The sequence below is a fragment of the Schistocerca americana genome, chromosome X, assembly GCF_021461395.2.
Source record: "Schistocerca americana isolate TAMUIC-IGC-003095 chromosome X, iqSchAmer2.1, whole genome shotgun sequence".
In the NCBI taxonomy this organism is placed as follows: Eukaryota; Metazoa; Arthropoda; class Insecta; order Orthoptera; family Acrididae; genus Schistocerca; species Schistocerca americana.
Window position 1 is genome coordinate 283,528,088 of NC_060130.1, and position 21,168 is coordinate 283,549,255.

Consider the following 21,168-nt stretch of genomic DNA (forward strand, 5'->3'; position numbering starts at 1 on the left):
TTGTGAACAGCAATGTAAAGCATGTCCGGAGTTACGGTGAGGCATTGGCGTCGGATGTTGTCTTTCAGCATCCCGAGAGATGTCCGTCGATCACGATACACTTGCGACTTCAGGTAACCCCAAAGCCAATAATCGCACGGACTGAGGTCTGGGGACCTGGGAGGCCAAGCATGACGAAAGTGGCGGCTGAGCACACGATCATCACCAAACGACGCGCTTAAGAGATCTTTCACGCGTCTAATAATACAGCTTCACTAAAAGCGCCTTTACAGGTAACGTCAACATGTTGCGACTGCTGCCGCATCTGATTCTCTCTCTCATTACACATCCTTTTGTACACGATTGTCATGCGCAGTCATTGACGTTTTGCTGTCACGCGCCATCTGTCGGACATTTTGTGAACTTTGTTTTTTTTTTTGTTCGAATAAAACCCCATGTCATTCCAAGCACGTGTGTCAATTTTTACCTCTCTATCTACGTTATTCCGTGGTTTATGAAGTTTTCAAATTTATACCGACTTTTTGATCACCTGGTATGTAGCATGAAGAATAAAGATGTTACATGTTAATGAAGTTTGTTTTTTAAAGAAAGGTTTAATTTTCACATAAAAATTCGGAGGCACTACTTTTCAGCATGCCCTCGTATATTTCACTGTCAGAGATATCAGAACGCTTTTTGCTCTTAACTTTAGACTCGGTCGTTTTTGGATCAGGGTACCTTAACTCAAATTGATACATTTACGCTTCTCCTTCATCCTTGAAAGTTTGTAACATCATCACGGAATCACCTTGAATGTGGCCACACAGTTGTAACTTAATAGTTCTAGAATAGTAGAGAAATACACGTGGCTCACATATTGCCCACTACTGGGATAGTCGGTGTCACTATGCGTACAATTGTAAGCGTAGAATACCAGTTTCATTTGCAGATTTCCCACATCTTATTCCAAGTATTCTGGCAATGAAGCGCGGTACCAGTGTAACATACAGGAATATGCACTAGTTTAGGTTATACTTCGGTCATGGTAGACATGGAAGATACATAGTCATTTTAGATATTCTGCATTAGAAATACACAGTCACAAATACTATCACAGAATTAGCAAAAATTCTGTATAAATATATGTGCCCAAAGGGTGCAGGAGTTCTGTAAATTAGACATCAACATTATATACTGAGACAAGTAATACCTACATACATCAGATCTTAACATGATAGCTGTGGTTACATCACGATCTTAACACTGCCTACGAAAAACTGACATGTACTACACAGTTCCGTATCATCCGTTAACACTCGTGTTTTGTGATGTTGGGAATAGCATGACAGACGGAACTTTCACACTCTGCTAACCTAGTAGCGACTCAATGCTGTGTCGGGGTGTATTGCATGAAAAACTATTCGATTACATTACCACCTATAACACATAACTTACAATTCGTTACCTAAACTGATGTGTCATAGTGCAGTGATTTATAGATGCACTTAGAAAAAGCAGGATACGCAGTCAGTAATTGGAATTTGTGGCAGAAGCTGAGGAGCTTTAACGTAAGAGAAAGATGACACTACATACACCGATAAACCCAAACATTATGACCATTGCCCACCGCCTGGTGACGTTGCGGCCATGTGACGCAGCTTTAACAGGAGTATGTAAGCGGAGCAGACACGGATGGGGGATCATCCTGGCGAAGATATGGGCGCAAATGGGAAAATCCATTGAGTTAAGCGACTTCAGCAAAGGGCAGATTGTTATTACGCAGAGCATGCGAACGAGTATCTAGAAAACGGTGTAACTGGTGGAATAGTGACGTGCTACTGTCGTGAGAATCTATGGGAGGTGGCAGAAGGACAATGAAACCATCACTAGCCACTAAATGGTTGGACGTTCATGAATCTTCACAGAAAGTGGGGTTCAGAGGCTCGTCTGTTCTTTAAAGTAGGATTGATGGTGATCTGTGACATCTGTCGAAAGAGCGCAATGATGGTGCGTTTCGTAGCACACCAGTCATCGTACATTGTTGAACATGGAGATCCGCAGCTGACCACCCCTACACGTTCACATGTTGACCCAACGACATCGTTAGTTACGATTACAGTGGACACGGGACCACTGGGATTCGACCGTCGGTCGAAGGAAACGTGCCGGCTCTTCTGTTGAATCACATTTTTGCGTCACTATGTCGATGATCGCCTCCAGAAACGCCGTCATCGAGGTGAACGGCGGCTCCAAACGTGCAGCGCGCCGCGGACGCAGGCTCGTGGGAGCAGGGTTGTGCTATGGGAGACATTCTCCTCTGCTTGCATGGGACCTATGGTAATAGTCGAAAACACAGTGGCAGCTGCGAACCATCTGCATCCCTTCATACTTGATGTCTTCCCCGGCGGCGATGTCACCTTTCAGCAGTATAATTGTCTGTATCTCGGAGCCAGAACCGTGCTACAGTGGTTTGAAGAGCATTGTAGAGAACGCAGGTTGATGTCTTGGCGACCAAATTCGCCTGATGTAAATCCTGTAGGACCCATCTGTGCCGCTATGGGGAGCCACCACTGCGTACACGAATTAAATGACCTGTGCGTAGACATAAAATGCCACACTCCTCCCGCTGTGGCCGAGCGGTTCTACGCGCTTCAGTTCGGAACCGCGCTGCTGCTACGGTCGCAGGTTCGAATCTTGCCTCGGGCATGGATGTGTGTGTTGTCCTTAGGTTAGTTAGGTATAAGTAGTTCTAAGTCTAGGGGACTGATGACCTCAGATGTTAAGTCCCATAGTGCTTAGAGCCATTTTAATCATTTGAACACCGCAATACAGGAAGGAGATAACATCACGTAAGTGTGTGCAAACTTGGATTAGGTAGGGGTATACTTCTCTAAGGAGCTATCAGAACACTTCGCCAGTCAGTCATTGATTCCTGTATGGGATCACAATAATCGAAAACGTTGCATATAGATAGGGGTTTTGCAGTATGTGTCACTTTACTGTGCATTGTTGTAGATCCTGTGGCTGCTTATAAGAAGAAACCAAAGCTGGAAGGCTAGAACGAACTGCAGAGGATGGATGACTGCTACAGATACCTGGATTCAGGTAAGTGTAACTACTAAACATAAATAGGCTAAAAGGCAATTAGTGTTCTATTACGCTTTTGGTTGAAACAGTAGCAACTGTATAACACCTATTAGTAACCACCCAGTCCGACCTAGAGTAGGATGAATAGCCGGCCGGAGTGGCCGAGCGGTTCTAGGCGCTACAGTCCGGAACCGCGTGACCGCTACGGTCGCAGGTTCGAATGCTGCCTCGGGCATGGATGTGTGTGATGTCCTTAGGTTAGCTAGGTTTAAGTAGTTCTAAGTTCTAGGTGACTGATGACCTCAGCAGTTAAGTCCCATAGTGCTCAGAGCCATTTGAACCATTTTTAGGATGAATAAATGGTACAGTGTAATTCATCTACGAAAGATTAAGAGAAGATCCAACGCACGTAGTCGTTCAGTGAGTGTGAGTTTTGTGATATGCTACAGGAGGGGTGGTTAATTCTTTTTCCCTCATTGTGATATCGGTACACACAGGTCTGGATCCTAAAGCTTCTTTCTCTAGAAGAATGGTATTGTTGCATCATGACTTGATTCTGAGAGAATCACAGAGAATATTACGTCCCGCAAAACACTTCAAATGCATAATCTCTGGTACTCTAAAAGTACAGGGTGATTCAAAAAGAATACCACAACTTTAAAAATGTGTATTTAATGAAAGAAACATAATATAACCTTCTGTTATACATCATTACAAAGAGTATTTAAAAAGGTTTTTTTCACTCAAAAACAAGTTCAGAGATGTTCAATATGGCCCCCTCCAGACACACGAGCAATATCAACCCGATACTCCAACTCGTTCCACACTCTCTGTAGCATATCAGGTGTAACAGTTTGGATAGCTGCTGTTATTTCTCGTTTCAAATCACCAATAGTGGCTGGGAGAGGTGGCCGAAACACCATATCCTTAACATACCCCCATAAGAAAAAATCGCAGGGGGTAAGATCTGGGCTTCTTGGAGGCCAGTGATGAAGTGCTCTGTCACGGGCTGCCTGGCGGCCGATCCATCGCCTCGGGTACTTGACGTTCAGGTACAAACCTTTTTCGTAGGACTCTCCATACAGTTGATTGTGGAATTTGCAGCTCTCTGCTAGCTCTGCGAGTCGATTTTCCTGGGCTGCGAACAAATGCTTGCTGGATGCGTGCTACATTTTCATCACTCGTTCTCGGCCGTCCAGAACTTTTCCCTTTGCACAAACACCCATTCTCTGTAAACTGTTTATACCAACGTTTAATACACCACCTATCAGGAGGTTTAACACCATACTTCGTTCGAAATGCACGCTGAACAACTGTCGTCGATTCACTTCTGCCGTACTCAATAACACAAAAAGCTTTCTGTTGAGCGGTCGCCATCTTAGCATCAACTGACGCTGACGCCTAGTCAACAGCGCCTCAAGCGAACAAATGTACAACTAAATGAAACTTTATAGCTTTCTTAATTCGCCGACAGATAGTGCTTAGCTCTGCCTTTTGTCGTTGCAGAGTTTTAAATTCCTAAAGTTGTGGTATTCTTTTTGAATCACCCTGTATTTCCTCATTGTGTGCTACCACATCACAGGAAAATACTGTTGTGCGAAGCAATGTATATTTAGAGGTGCTGCAACAAGGCCTATTTGATCACTGCTCTGTTGAACTTGCAATCTGCCTATCCCTGTATTCTCGCCATTAAGAAATGTTATATTAAATCTATAGCCAGATGCGCGCGTTGTCACTGTACTACCAGAAGGTTATAATTAAATGTGCTGCTACTCACTGATATCTGGTGTGGGCTGTAACTATCGTATGGCAGCGAAACTTGGTAGATATGCCAATGCGTTAATGCAGAACCGATTTACTCTGGAAAAAAGACTTACCATTTGGGCCACCAGGTGCAAATATGGCGCTGTGAATGTAAAAATGACGTATAGAAATGATTCCATATGTAATGAATGGAGTAGAACTGGAATGTGACCAGAAAAGGCCTAACAAGTGAGAAAGGCATAATGTTGATTTAATTATTAACCGTCGCTTACACAGTTTGTTCTGTATGAGCACCAGAGATGATCTGCTGCATCCATTAAACACGTGATCAATAGTTGCCTGCAGCAGTCCCGGTGGAATATGAGCAACGTGTTCCTATACAGTGGCCTGAGTTAGAGACCGAACATGTTCCTGGTAAACGCATTCTTTTAGATATCCACAGAGCCTAAGGTCACATGGATTCAAATCATGTGATCTTGAAGGTCATGATTCTGGTAAGCCTCTGGAGATAAACGTTCGTGGAAGGTTGCATTAAGCAGATCTTTCACTGTTCGAACAACATAAGGTGTTGCTCCATCTTGCATGAAAACAGTGGTTTTCACATAGAGGCGCTCTTTAAAAGCAGGAATCATATGCTCCACAAGGAGATCTTGATAACGTGCAAACGTCACGATACACCTGACAGGCTCTATGGGTGTATTGTTGTTAAAGAAGAACGGACCGAGAATAAATGTGCTTCTGCATCCACATCACATAGTAACGGGAGTGTAATGGCTCTTCGTGCACAGCATACAATTAACAGTACCCAGAATTCGACAGTTCAGTTTATTCATTACACCCTGTAGTGTAAAATTTGCCTCATTACCCTATACAACACTGCCCAGTCACATGTCATTAACTTTGGTCTGCGACAGAAACCGAAGAGCAAATTGAGAACGTTGTTGGAGACAATGAAGTTTCAGTTACTGCACAGTCTGGATCTTGTACGGGTGCCAGTGTAATATAGACTGCTAAGCTTTCTGTGTATCACCAAATGGAAATTCTTCCTGAGCCATTCTGTGTCCTTCTAAAGTCACAGAACAACGACACTTTCTGGTACACTACAGCATCAGCAACAAACAGTCGCAGATTAATGTTCGTCGTATCCGTCACATCATTTAGTCATATAGAGACAAGAGTGGTCCAATCACACTTTCCTGGGGCGCTCTTGGCGCTATCCTTGGTTCTGATGAACACTCGCCGTCCAGGAAAATATACAGGGTGTATTACTTAAGGAATTTCAAGTCATTCACGTATCTGGTAACCAGTTCCATATGCTCGGATCTTCGTTAACAGAGTGCAGTGGGGCACTGTGTCAAATGCTTTCCGTAAATCTAGGAATATGAAATCCCCCTTTTGCCCTCCATATAAGGTTCGCGGGATATCGTGTAAAGAAAAAAAAAAAAAAAAAATTGTGCAGCAAACCGATGTTAGGTATACTGATCTGTAATTTTGCGGGTCTGTTCTCTTAAGTCTCTTATATACAGGAGTCACCTGCTCTGTTTTCCAGACGCTTAGAACTTTCGCCGTGAGATAAATGCGAGCTAAGTAAGGAGCCAATGCCGAAGAGTAAACTCTGTAAAACCGAACTGGGATTCCATCCGGGCCTGGCCGACTTATTTGTTTTCAACTCTTTCAGTTCCTCAGCGCCAGGAATGCCTATTATGTCTCCAAACGGGAGTCTGCGGGACAGTCAGACGATGTTACGTCTGTACGGTTCTCCTGAAAGAATGATTTTTTATATGCGAAATTTAAAACTTCAGCTTTCCTTTTCCTGACTTCTACTGCCACACCGTTGTGATCGATCAGTGAGTGGCCGGCCGTTGTGGCCGAGCGGTTCTAGGCGCTTCAGTCTGGAACCGCGCGACCGCTACCGTCGCAGGTTCGAATCCTGTCTCGGGCATAGAAGTGTGTTATGTCCTTAGGTTAGTTAGGTTTAAGTAGTTCTAAGTTCTAGGGGACTGATGATCTCAGATGTTAAGTCCCATAGTGCTCAGAGCCATTTGAACAAATTTTGATTAGTGAGTGAACTGAAGCCTTAGACCCGTTTAGCGGTTTTACGTAGGACCAGAGTTTCCTCGGGTTCCCGGCAAGAACTTTCACTAGGGTATGAGAGTGATAGCTGATGTATGCTTCGTGCATAGATCTTTCTACAGACGTTCGAATTTCTTTTAATTTTTTCCCGTCGTCATTTGTGCGTTTCCTTTTGAACCGAGAGAGCAACAGCCGTTGCTTCTTTGGCGTTTCCCGAATTTCGTTGACACATACTACTCCACAGCATGATGTACAATCTGTTGAAAATCGCCCATAATTTTTCCCTGTCCATCAAACTGGAACTAAATGATGTCAATTCATTGTATAGGCGGGAAGCTAATAACAGCCTATCTGCTCTTTCTAGCAGAAATAATGCGTTAGCCTTCTTGATTGATTTACTCGAATTAACTTCAGTAATCATAGTCGCTATGACATGGTGGTCACTAATACCTGTCTCTATACTGACATCGTCGATAACGTCAGAGCTGTCCGTAGCTGCAAGGTCTAAAATATTTCCATTCCGGGTGGGCTGAGGAGGGGTTCGTTGATCCTGTGTGGTCGCTGACCGGTGCTTGCAGGCAGAAGTAGGAGTCGTCGTCTTTGGAACTATTGCCAACATACGGGATCTACCAGTGATAGCCATTCATTGAGTAAATGTTGTACACTAGTGGTCATTTAATGAATTTCATAGCCACTACTTCAAACATGCACCACATATGAACCTAAAAGTTCCTGTTATGCACTTTTAAGAAACTCAACTGGTCGGTATGATGTGAGAGTGCTGTCGGCAGTTAATGACGTTATCTCTCAATTTTTCATAGTCAACAGCAAGTTGTAAGTGAGTAGTAGTACAAGAATGTAGTTTATTTTGAATTTCGCGAATTGTGAGGTCTGAAAGGATAGTGAGAAGAATAAAATAATGGCCGATATTCTTAAGCATTTTTTACTTCATAAACGAACGAAAAACAGGAAATGAAAGTGAGAGAATAGAAAAATGTACTACTTTCGAAGGAATACCACAAGGAAAGCGCGAGCCAAACTCAAATACCTTTATTAAAAACCCTTGCAACTGTAGTGACGGCACAAATTTAGACCTAGTCATTATCTCTGCTGGCTTCAAAAGCTTTGATGAAAAGGATGGTAGTCTCCTAGTCGGCGTTTCCGATGTCGGAAGTTACGTTGAAGTAAGGGAGTATGACGATTATCCAAACTATAAGGTTGTATTGAATGTGCAATACTTATAATTTCAAGAATGACATAGAGGGCGTAATCAGAACATTTCGATTAGACTGGCTGTCATTATATCCATGTATCTATGCAATTAAAGGTGCACTTCAGAAATTGTGTATGTTTTTCCGGCGATATATAACACATGGCAGTCATCATGGCCCGTTCATGAGCCGTCCATTCATCAGTTTCAGATAGTTTCACAAATACGCAACAGTACATATGAATTACGAATGTCGTAAAGATGAAGTTGAAAAGTGAAGTAATTTTATTAATATTATAACAAAGCATAGTAAGAGTACAGAAGAACTCGTCAACAAGTATCTTGCGAAATTAGTACAAACGAATCGCGGTAAGATGAAATAAATTGTTTCTTGTGTATCGTTTTGTGCATTATATGATTTGCCTTTAAGAGGATAAATGAATGTAAATGTTGTTTTCGATAATATATTGCAGTTTGGAGTAGAGTCGGGTTACGAAACGTTGCGGTAACATTTTGAAAGTGCCCCTAAAAATGTTGCATATATTTACTTTCGAAACTAAAATGATTTGAATTCTGTACCAAAGTGTACAGTTTTATGTTATGTGATATCCTAGGGGTTGTGTGTCAGTGGGACCATGATGCTGTTTACACATAAATAGATTTGAAAATTTATGTTTAAGCTTATGATAGTGCTTCAGAAGTGCAGTATGGGAAATATTATCCATATGGAATTTTCCACGGCAGGGAAACAGCTAATTGAGAAAGAAGGGTTTGCTATGGTATCAAGGAAGCCAATACCGAGGGGCAATGGGGTGCTGTGCCTGCCCCCCCCCCCCCCCCCCCTCCCAGCTCTCAGGGAAAGGCTGGAACCTAAAACTTTATTATTGCTACTTACAAGTCATCTTTTGTCTTTCAAAATATTAAAAATACTTTATCCCCTCGGTTTGCCCCCACTACAAACTATCGCATGGTCGCTCTTGGGCGGTACCAACAAAAAATAACGGAAATGGTGGGAAAACGCAAAATCTAGTAACGTGAAATCTGTTTTTTCTATAATTATGCTATTATCTTGTTTACGTTTATAGCGCTGATCAGGTAAAAGTGCACTGCAGAAACTAGTAGGAGAAAATGATGGGTAGATAACTATGTCATCAAAATCTCTAAATCACGTCTATGAGGAAAATTTTTTCCCCTTTTGACATTAAAATTTGCTAGCACCCCTGCTTTGCTGTGACTTTACACAATAACACACAATGAAGCATTCTTCAATGTATGTAGCCTACATAGAATATGATCCAATTTTCCTAACTTCAGATGTGGTTAAAACGTTTCTGGTTGTTCTGAAGAGAATTTTCGCAGTCTTACCGTGAACAGAAGTTGCACCGACTGGGTCATCAATTTTCAGCTTGTCGAACAACGGCATAGAGCAGCATACAATCAGACCTCCAATAAGACCAATGACTATGGCTTCCCACGCACGATACAGAAAACAACCGGCTGCAACAGATAATGAAGAAGATATTAGTTCGATACAGACTAACTTACAAATAACATTGTCTCATATACTTTTATACTACTTTTATATTTTATTTACAAGTTAAGGTGGGAATTACCTCCCACAAGATGTAACATTAGTGTTAAAATAAGAAATGTTTTTGGCGCAGGAGAGAAGAAACATGGAAAAAACGATGAAGAGTTCTGTTTGTGTTTGTCAGCCTCGTTGTGGTGACAAATTGGAAATTTATGTTGCGTACCAATCTTTTTGTTTAGTTGGGAACATCTTAGAAAACATTATGAACGAATCATCAGAACAGTGCAGAATAATCTTGCAAAACTTCGTATTAGTACGAGAAACACCCAGCAAGTAATGCAACACTTTTTTTCTGAAAGCAGGTTCGTTTTATTCCAGTTTCCAGTACACCATATTATTCCTCACTCTTTTGTCTACAAAGCCCTATTTTTTAACACAATCTACGTTCAATGTGACGTCCTGACGCCACCTTACTGGGAGGGCCATGTGGTACGACTCCATTGGTCACCGTCGCAGCCATCGTCTTGCTGCATTTGATGGAGAGGTTTCTCCATCAAACAACATTTGGAGGGGGTAACCACAGTTGAGAGTCACTAAATAACAACAACAGTCAACACTCAATAAACATTCAAAACATCATGAAAATTACAACAAAAAAGTCAAGAATGCTGAGGTGTTTAGAAAAGCCGCATAGTTGTGTAAAGGTGTTTTATTCGAAACGACAGGTTTCATGTCTGTATGACGTATCTTCAGGTTATCAGTCAAGAATACACAGTGATTTGTATTCTAGGCAGATAAATCTGAAGACGAGTCTATACTGACGTGAAACGGATAGTTGCGAATAAAGCACCTTCATACAGCTATTCGGCTTTTGGAAACACCTCATCAGTCTTGATTTTTTGTTATAATTTTTGTGATAATTTTGAAGGTTATTGAGTGTTGAATAGTGTTGTTATCCACCACTCTATCATCCACGTACTACTTCCCGCGGAGTGCATCGCTCATTGGGCCAAATAGACGTCGAAACATGCGAGAGCCGGGCTGTAGAGTGGATGTAGAAGAAAAGTCCACAGAAGTTTTATGAGTTCCTGTCGGGTGCGCAAACTTGTGTGAGGCCTTGTGTTGTCACGATGAAGGAGAAGTTCGTTTGCATCTTTGTGGTGGCGAACACGCTGATGTGGTTTCTTCAATTTCCTGAGGGTAGCACGATATACTTCAGGGCTGATAGTTGCGCAATGAGGGTGGACGTCAAACAGAAAAGCCCCTTTAAAGTCTCAGAAGATCGTCGCCTTGACTTTACCAACTGAGGATGTGGCTTTGAACTTTCCCTTCGGACGAGAGGTGGTGTGGCGACACTCCATGAATCGCTGTTTCCTTCCGAGTTCGAAGTGATGAAGCGATGTTTCATTGCCTGTGACGATGTTCGACAAAAAAATGTGACGATCAGCCTAGCAACGCACAACATTTTCGCACAGATGGTCCTTCGTTGCTCTTTACTGTCATCTGCTAAGTGGCGTGGAACGCAGGGGGTATGTAAGATGGCAAGAACTATGCCCCTTACATGAAGTCATTAAAGATCAGCTAACTCACGTTGAGCGAACAGTAGGGCTGAACAAAAATGACTGACAAGGTACAATGCATCTTGTAGAGGGTATAGTATGGTCATATTGGAATAACTAATGTCGGGTAATGGTTTTAAAGTAATTCAACGACATGAAAAAATTTGTGGAAACGCGTCGATTTACTGGAGACTAGTTTATCCCAGGGAAGTATACAGAGTGACTGTGGCTGGCTGGCGGGGGAGCGGCGAAGGGAAGCGACAATAGGCAGCTTAGGGCAGCTCAAGCTCTGAGAAAGTGGTAACGGGGTGCGGCCTCCAGCTGCCTTAAGATGAGTGACAGTGAGTCGGTGGTTGACCCCATGCTGGTGTACCGGGAAGCAGACGGAGAACTTGTACGCCTGTTGATAAATGTCCCGCATCCCATTTTCAGTGAAACATGGAGAGAAAGCCGCGCAAAGCTACGGTGGAGCGGTCAACAGAGGTCAAAATATGCGTATTAGTGACTATAGCAACTTCACGCTGAATTCACGGCCCACAGAGTCTGAAGTAAATCAGGTGAAGAGCGACAGAATGAAATACGCCAGCCTCCGATGGGAACGTAGGACCAAGGAATTTGAAGTACTGTCCTGGGAGTCAGAATTCCGGAAAACTTGGTGTTGGTGCGGATGCCAATCTTGATGGGTGGCCTGGGAGGAGCTAAATAGCAGAAGTTAAGAGGAAGGAAAATTTTGTGGGAATTTGTTCACTTCCCAGAGCAGGCATTGGTCGGCGCTGGGAAGTGATGCGACTTGCGCTGCAATTGGCGTAAGTGATTTTGCTGGAGGGGAAACTGAGGTGAAGAGCGGACTGTGAGAGGTCTCCATATGGTCTTCCGTTCCCAGCTTGCCTGGAGTGCGGATGTGGCGTTCTTTACTCAGCTTGCCTGGGAAAGAGTGAGTATCTCTGCGGTTTAGGACCTAGCAAATGGAACGATTGAGCTTGGAGATAGGAAGTTTTGGTTCAGCTATGTACTGAGCAAGATAGCTAGGAGTGAATAGACAAGCACAGCCTTGCAGCACCACGAGGTCGGCTGACGTCTGCACAACGACGCCGCTCCGCCACACTGTATTCGGTGATATTGCGCCCTCTCCGGCCACTGATTAATTTGTTGGATCACGTCGGCAAAGTTTCCACGAGGGTTTCAAGGGCCGTGTAGTGTAGAATTCTTCTCGCACTTCGCATTACACCTGGGTCAGTCGATAGGAATTACTTTTGAGTTATCGGGCTTTACTCCACGCAAACGCAATTTATTACCACTGCCTGTTAGGAGAGTAATGTAATGTGATGATTGAAGGTCGTGAGTTAAAAATAAATATGTGCTAATCGACTGCATCTGTTTTCAATCAAGTAGTTGAAATCCCAAGTCACTTTCTTAATTAATTTTATGTTCAACATTTGCATCTGGTGTTCAATAGCTGAATATAACATCAATGTGCACCCTTTTCAATTAAAAGGGGTCAATTCTGAATCAATTAATGTCAACACTGCCACCGCAGTTCAATCAGGAGTCACAGGGCCTTATTACTTTCTTTGCGTTATCCGACATTGCGGCAGTTTTGCACTCTCTGTTGATCTATTAGTCAATTACCTGGGGTGAACACACACCAAAACCAGATAAGTGACGGGTGGGGTGTTACAGGTACACACCTTTGAGTACCCCAACTGGTGGACGAGTGTGGCAGCACTATCAGCAGAGACATCCAGTTGAGCAGCGAAGTGTTTGATTGTGGTCTGTCGATTCCCTCGAACGAGATTGTCCTCACGTTCTAACACAGCAGGAGTCATCGCTGCGTGCGGCAGGCCGATGCGAGGGAGATAGGACAGGTATGCACGATCTTGCTGCGATGATAACAGACGCCTCGCCCAATAACTCATAGTGCTTTCCTTCACTGTCAGGTCTCCGTAGATATTCTGCTATTGCCTGTGAATACCTGCTATGCTCTGGTTTATCACCAAAAGAAACCCAATAACAACTCTCTGCTTGGAAAGCCCCTCGCTACAGAAGCCATTTTGGTTACATATGGCACCGCCACCTATCGGACTTTCGTGAAACTATAGGGGCTAAAGCGGGAATATTCTATGATGTCCCACAACAAATTCACACTTTTTCAACTGAAATTGGCCGAGAAAGAAATGTGTTGATTTACATATTGAACTACCCTAGTCAAATAACTTTGTGACGCATACAAAAAAAAAGAAAGTTAGAGAAATAGTTAATGTGTAGCTCCTAGTTGCCGTACAATTTCTACATGACTGTATAAGACACTAGTCCCGTATTCAAGGTCACCTTTTCTGATACATTGCTGGTTGCTTACTTCATTGGGTAAGGCAAGGTAGAAACTGTCTACTGTCCAGTGAATACATTCTGGGTAAGAATTGATCGAGGGGAATCATGTTTAAATACAGGCGCAAGATTATACTGAAAGAAGGGAATGATTCTGACTTTTCAACTTACCAGAAGTAACAGTTGCTATTAGATATGCACGTAGTTCATACTAATATAGACTGGCAATGAAGCTCAAAAAGGCTCTGAGCATTATGGGACTTAACATCTGAGGTCATCAGTCCCCTAGAACTTAGAACTACTTAAACCTAACTAACTTAAGGACATCACGCACATCCATGTCAGAGCCAGGATTCGAACCTGCGACCGTAGCAGTCACGCGGTTCCGGACTGAAGCGCCTAGAACCGCTCGGTCACCGCGGCCGGCGAAGCTCAAATAGTACTGCATTTCGTTTGTCATTTGTCTGGTATAAGACTCTACAGAAATCAAGTGATCACTGAACGCGCGTCTTTCTTGTAACAAAAGATAAGGGAGCCTTGTGCGACAACGAAACTTGATTTTGCTTACGTAGTGTCAAAGCAATCTCAAGCTGTAACGGCAAAAGTCATGTTATTTATTCAGCACGTTCCTGGTGCTTCGTTCCAAACAACACCTAAACACACGGCGCTCCGAATTCTTTTACCTGGCGGAGTCTGAGACTCTCAATAATTTGGGCTTGCCAGTTTCCAGACATGTCACAAATCGCGTCTGTATCGCTTAAGGCAGCTAATTAACTTTGCCGTCAGCGTTGACCAATTGAAAGCAATATGTATCAACAAATATGATACAAAGATGATCCATTATAGGTGAAGAAGACAGACTAATATCAAGTCTAGCATTATACAAGAATAAAGAACATAAACAGATAACAAGTACGGAGTCAAATTCAAATTATTTGCCAAAATATGGGTCATCCAGATGCTGAGAAAGGAACGTGAACCGACAACGAGCAGTGAACAAAGGCTGATTTGCGAATTTAGACAGCTCAAGAGGGCTGACACTCTCTCAGCGGACTCAGTGCCGCCTTCTTCGTAGTTGCACCGACTAGGAAGAACAGAAACAATCGACTGTGTCTGCGGAATAGAAGACTCATGGGAACACTGTCTGCGAATACCCTCTGTACTGGAACGTTGGCTCTGTGGACGACGACTACTGTGTCACCATGGAACATCAGATATGGAGATTTTGATTATCAATCAGTCTGACACTGGACAATATTGCTGATGAAACGGAAGGATTAGGAGCCGTATTATCTTTTGAAACAAAACTTATTCTGTAGTGCTACTTGAGCCGTAATATGGAGCTGCTGACAGAAGTGCACCTGAAAAGGGGACCGCGCCTACTCGTCCAAATTAATGGTGTATGCAGGACTTGGCCAGAAAAATAAGTGACAGAGGTGGGAGTTCCAGATAGCCAAGCAGTTAGAAAAAACATATCTTTTTTGGAGCGGGTTCAGCGCAGCATGTGTCATTTATGTGGGGATAGTTTCCAGCCAGTGGATGGTGCAGCGGAAAGCTTGCAGAACAGTAATCTGAAGGTCGTGGGGTCAAATCCTTATAAGGACAATTCCCGTTTATTATCAATTTTACCTTACTTACAATGCAAATAAACCTAAATGCTCAGTATATTGTATTTATTAATATTTACACAGCAGGCATGAGTAGGAAAAGCAAAGGAAAATTTAGGATAGCGAATAAATTTCGAAGAAGGGCTTGTACTTACAATGTCCACGAAGACTCTGCATATAGCTTTCCAAGAAGCAACTGTAATTAAAGCGTATATGACCCCGTAATCCAATACTTTTATTTTGACCGTCGAGCAACGTTACGTGTGATTTGCTGCAAACTGTGCGATGAGAGAGGTCGTTAGATGAATGTAAAACAAGATTGTTCTTCCATAGAAACTTCAAAACAACTATGTAATTCTAACATGTAATTTTTAACATGTGCAAGATGCCACGAAAATTACTGCTTCACCTGTGTCACGATGAATATAACCGCAGGACGCGTAAATCATCAGCTGTCGAATATTAAAAGGATCTATACGAACGTTTCGTGTACGGCTTACAATCCTTTCCTCGAAACTGATTCGCAGAGTTCTCTTGGATGGTGGAAGTACGATCCTTTCTTGAAAATCTATATTCCATCCCAAATTTTTCTAGGCTTTTCCTTTCCACGTCTTACATGAAAATATTAATAAATACAATATATTTTCAGTGTAAGTAACGCAAAAATTTACAATTAAAAAGTTTCCGCATAGGGACTAGACTCCATGACCCTCGGATTATCATTCTGCTCTCTTTCTGTTGCGTCAGCCGCATTGTGGAAACGACTCTACTGTTAATGGCTCATGCCCCGGCCGACCCAAGCTCAAAAATGCAATTTTTTTTTTCTAAACACTTCGCCACTGGAGCTCCCACTTCATCACTTTCATTTCTGGCCAAGTCCTACACAATAGTTAAATTTCGACGAAATCGATGATGACGAGTAAGCGGGGTTTCTTTGTGAGTGTGAGTCGAATTACGCTCGTAAAAAAAATATTCCCAGGCATCCAGTAGTGACAACTTTTTACAATAGCGGAAGACAGTAGTGGAACGTGATTATCAAAAGAATACTGAAGGATGTAAATAAACTACGCAAAAACGTTTTTATCACCATCACGAAATGCACAGTTTGTGTTTTTTTGAGTGCAAATCTGGTTCTCGTTACTCTTTTGACCGTAGCAGATCGGCAGTACATCCACTTGCGTAAGGGAGGAACAAGTAAATCTACATTCTCAGTCCATTTCAGCGCTGTGTACACAGTCGCGAATGGGACGATGCGGCTTGTGAACACTCTTCACAAGCATGCCTCGAAGGATAATTTCAAGATTAGAAGTTACGTGCATTGTCATTTTACGACACGAAGGGTCGTCAGCAGTGCAAGATGCCGAATTGGCGTATATAATCACAGTGACGTCATTCAGATATGCATCCACTGTCGTGAGACAAAACACTGAACACGTGCCTTGAAGTATTTTTCCACGGTCAAAACTACCAATGGAAGCCGCTACGTACAGATCATTGCTCTTAGGTACCTCGAGAAGAATGTAGTAGCATAACTCGCTGCCTTTCCGGAGGTATGTGGGAGGACTATGCCGGCCCATGCGGTAAGCAACTATCTCCACGCGATCAATACACTTCGGTCTCTAAGTGAGTTATTTACACCGTCGAGTGCAGTATTTTCTGAGCTCTGACGATCGCCGTAGAAGAGTGCGAAGGCGTCCAGATGCCAATGCACGGCTCAGGTATGCATGGATCAGTCGGGAGGTGGTTCAGCCATGTCTTGGGACAGTATCATGTACGGGTGTTGGACCACTCTCATCGTTATTGAGAGTATTCTGAGGGTTGTGAGACATTATACACTACTGACCATTAAAATTGCTACACCACGAAGATGACGTGCTACAGACGTGAAATTTAACCGACAGGAAGAAGATGCTGTGGTATGCAAATGATTAGCTTTTCAGAGCATTCACAAAAGGTTGGCGCCGGTGGCGACACCTACAACGTGCTGACTCGAGGAAAGTTTCCAACCGATTTCTCATACACAAACAGCAGTTGACCGGCGTTGCCTGGTGAAACGTTGTTGTGATGCCTCGTGTAAGGAGGAGAAATGCGTACCATCACGTTTCCGACTTTGATAAAGGTCGGATTGTAGCCTATCGCGATTGCGGTTTATCGTATCGCGACATTGCTGCTCGTGTTGGTCGAGATCCAATGGCCGTTAGCAGAATATGGAATCGGTGGGTTCAGAAGGGTAATACGGAACGCTGTGCTGGATCCCAACGGCCTCGTATCACTAGCAGTCGAGATGACAGGCATCTTATCCGCACGGCTGTAATGGATCGTGCAGCCGCGTCTCGATCCCTGAGTCAATAGATGGGGACGTTTGCAAGACAACAACCATCTGCACGAACAGTTCGGCGACGTTTCCAACAGCATGGACTATCAGCTCGGAGACCATGGCTGTGGTTACCCTTGACGCTGCAGTCACAGACAGGAGCGCCTGTGATGGTGTACTCAGCGACGAACCTGGGTGCACGAATGGCAAAACGTCATTTTTTCGGATGAATCCAGGTTCTGTTTACATCATCACGATGGTCGCATCCGTGTTTGGCGACATCGCAGTGAACGCACATTGGAAGCGTGTATTCGTCATCGCCATACTGGCGTATCACCCGGCGTGATATTATGGGGTGCCATTCGTTACACGCGTCGGTCACCTCTTGTTCGCATTGGCGGCACTTTGAACAGTGGACGTTACATTTCAGATGTGTTACGACCCGTGGCTCTACCCTTCATTCGATCCCTGCGAAACCCTACATTTCAGCAGGATAATGCTCGACCGCATGTTGCAGGTCCTGTACGGGCCTTCTGAATACAGAAAATGTTCGACTGCTGCCCTGGCCAGCACATTCTCCAGATCTCTCACGAACTGAAAACGTCTGGTCAGTGGTAGCCGAGCAACTGGCTCGTCACAATACGCCAGTCACTACTCTTGATGAACTGTGGTATCGTGTTGAAGCTGCATGGGCAGCTGTACCTGTACACGCCATCCAAGCTCTGTTTGACTCAATGCCCAAGCGTATCTAGGCTGTTTTACGGCCAGAGGTTGTTGTTATGGGTACTGATTTCTCAGGATCTATGCACCCAAACTGCGTGAAAATGTAATCACATGCCAGTTCTAGTATAATATATTTGTCCAATGAATACCCGTTTATCATCTGCATTTCTTCTTGGTGTAGCAATTTTAATGGCTAGTAGTGTAGCAGGACCTCCTAAGCAATAGTCCCGCTCTGTAGACAACATTTCGCTGTGGATTAATCTTTCAAACCGATAATGCATGAGAACACGGCACCTACCTTGTGAACATCTTCCTTTAGGAGGGAGGAATCGATCGAATGGAATGGCCTTCGCTATCTGCTGGCAGGAACTCGGTTGAGGGTGCTGTCGAAGAATGGCACAGGCTCGATGTGTAACCTGTTAGAGCTGGCAATATGTTGTCGCATGAAACCTCCTCACACACTGGATAACTTCAGGACAGCTGGTGTCGAAGTATGGCGCAGGCTTGAAGTGTAACGTCTCCATGAATTTCTAGACAGTCTGACAAAGAAAACTCAACAGTGTTAAAATGCGCAGGATGGTGCAACACGGTAGTGAATGTTGCCAAGCAGCAGATTTTGGTTTCACATATACGCAAAGATGTGTATTTTATAATTGTACTGTATGTATCGTATTGTATGTTAACCGGGCTCCTAGAAACGACGGAGAGGCTCCGTCCCAGTCGCAGCCGCAGTGGTCCACAGCCCCACGACGACTACCGCCTACCGCAGTCCACTTCAACCCTCCGCCGCCCCACACCGAACCCAGGGTTATTGTGCGGTTCGGCCCCCAGTGGACACCTCCCCCCCCCCCCCCCCCCCCAGGGAACGTCTCACACCAGACGAGTGTAACCCCTATGTTTGCGTGGTAGGGTAATGGTGGTGTACGCGTATGTGGAGTACTTGTTTGCGCAGCAATCGCCGACATAGTGTAGCTGAGGCGGAATATGGGGAACCAGCCCGCATTCGCCGAGGCAGATGGAAAACCGCCTAAAAACCATCCACAGACTGGCCGGCTCACCGGACCTCGACACAAGTCCGCCGGGCGGATTCGTGCCGGGGACCAGGCGCTCCTTCCCGCCCGGAAAGCCGTGCATTAGAGTGCACGGCTAACCGGGCAGGCTGTATTTTATGCTAGTTATTGTTTGGTTACTGTTTGGCAGTTAAGTTATTCCTTGACAGCAATACGGAAAATGTGGGTTGCTATTCACCACATAGAGGAGGCGTTGAGCCGTAGACCGGCACAGTGAAAAAGACTACTAAGCTTCCCTACAAAAACTCCTTATTCGCAAATAGAAGACACACACACACACATTGACAAAGCTCACACACACATGGCCTCTCCCAGCACTGTGCCTGTCTGCGGCTCAATGCCTCCCCTATATGGTGAGTAGCAATCAATTCTTTTCATATTGTTGTTATTCCATCCTGGACCTTCCACTGCTTAAGTTATTCTTTGGTTCATAAGGCTTATACTTTCATTCCCTGCTACTCTTGAATATGAGTTGAAAATCGTTTGCAGATATACACGTGCTGCGTAACATTTTGAGCGATTTCGTCAACGCTATTAATAGCTTGTGTAGTTTTGTTGTCGCTGTGGCGACTTTAGTTTGTCAATCAGGGAACAGACTCACTGTGATTCAACTGTAAAATGCTAGGTAGGTCCTAAAAGGCTGTAATGTAGAATACATATAAAAATGAATTAATGTTCCGTCTGTCTCTCACGTCAGTGGATAGTAATGGACTATGGGTTTCCAGCAAAACAGCCTGTCAGACATGTCATCAGAAATATCTCAAACACGTCTTTCATTCAACGCTGTAATACGTGGAAGACTAGTAATAGCTTTAGAAAACACTGATTATGACAGAAATTTGGTCGTAATTACTTCAAAACCTTAAAATTTGCTTAAAAGCGCTATTGGTTATTTATACCATCCGTTCCACTATATCGATTATTGCTTTATATTGTTGCATTGTTTTCGTCCAGTATTTCACATATTTAAATAACTATGTCAATACCTGTGATAGACACAAGGGCACCAAGTATACTGTTTATGAGCTCCAGCATATGCAGCTGGCCGCGGTTGGACAGTAGGGAGAACGTAAGGCCTGTTAAGCCTCCACCAAATGATGACAGGATTGTGATGACAGCAGCTCTCGCCGAATACTGCCATTTTGATCCGCTTAAGCCGAATGTGCTGGAACAGAAAGAAAATGTCTTAATTGTATTCGAGCCTTTAGAGGTATTTTAGAAAAATTACTGGGCTTGCCTGTATAGCGAGGTACTCGAACGACCTTTACTCTGACTATATTTGGGACTTCACGAGTATCTATGAAGTACGAACACGTGCTCTGTATAAGCTGCTGAGCCAAAATAAAATTAGTTACCATAATTTTATGGTAATAACATGCAAATTGGTTCCTTAGTGCTGGCTATTAACACGGGATGTTCGCAGATAAGGGAGACTGGAAGACAATAGGCATGTATTCAGGAGGTACAAGCTTCAAATTTCTTTCTAGTGTTCCTGGCTTAGATTTTCCCGGCTTCCCGAAATCATGTCGGGTGAGGGCTGGAATGTTCCTTTCAATAAGGCAGTAACCTATTCCTTCCACCATCTGTGACCAATACGAAGCAGTGCTCCACACATTTCTACTTCAATACAGATGAGATGTTAAAGTGTAATATAATTTTTTAAGAAAAAACCTTTAATTCCTAGATCGCAATTTTCCTATCACAATTAACGTTCGATAACTAGTTCCGGTTACTATTTGCAACCATCTTCAGTTCTGTAACACATGTAGGAAACCTAGCCTAAGAAAATTATGTAAAATCAGGAAGAATACAAAAGCACTATACAACACCTGAGCAAAAATAATGGGGAGCTAATTCTAGAAGTAAAAGTGAACATTTGACAAAGCCATTGAACACTGTAGTATAAACTAAATTAATGCTTATCAG

The 21,168-nt window shown here is 43.5% G+C and overlaps 1 protein-coding gene across 1 annotated transcript in view; it reads right to left on the reverse strand.

Annotated features, from left to right (window-relative positions):
* Positions 1-21,168, reverse strand: part of LOC124555964 (putative ammonium transporter 3) — a 237,041-nt gene that overhangs the window by 110,472 nt on the left and 105,401 nt on the right. The window contains exons 5-6 of the mRNA XM_047130011.1: positions 20,229-20,407; positions 9,479-9,610 (exon numbers count right to left, since the gene is read on the reverse strand). Of these exons, the coding sequence (XP_046985967.1) occupies positions 9,479-9,610; positions 20,229-20,407 (311 nt within the window). The remainder of the gene's footprint in view (positions 1-9,478; positions 9,611-20,228; positions 20,408-21,168) is intronic.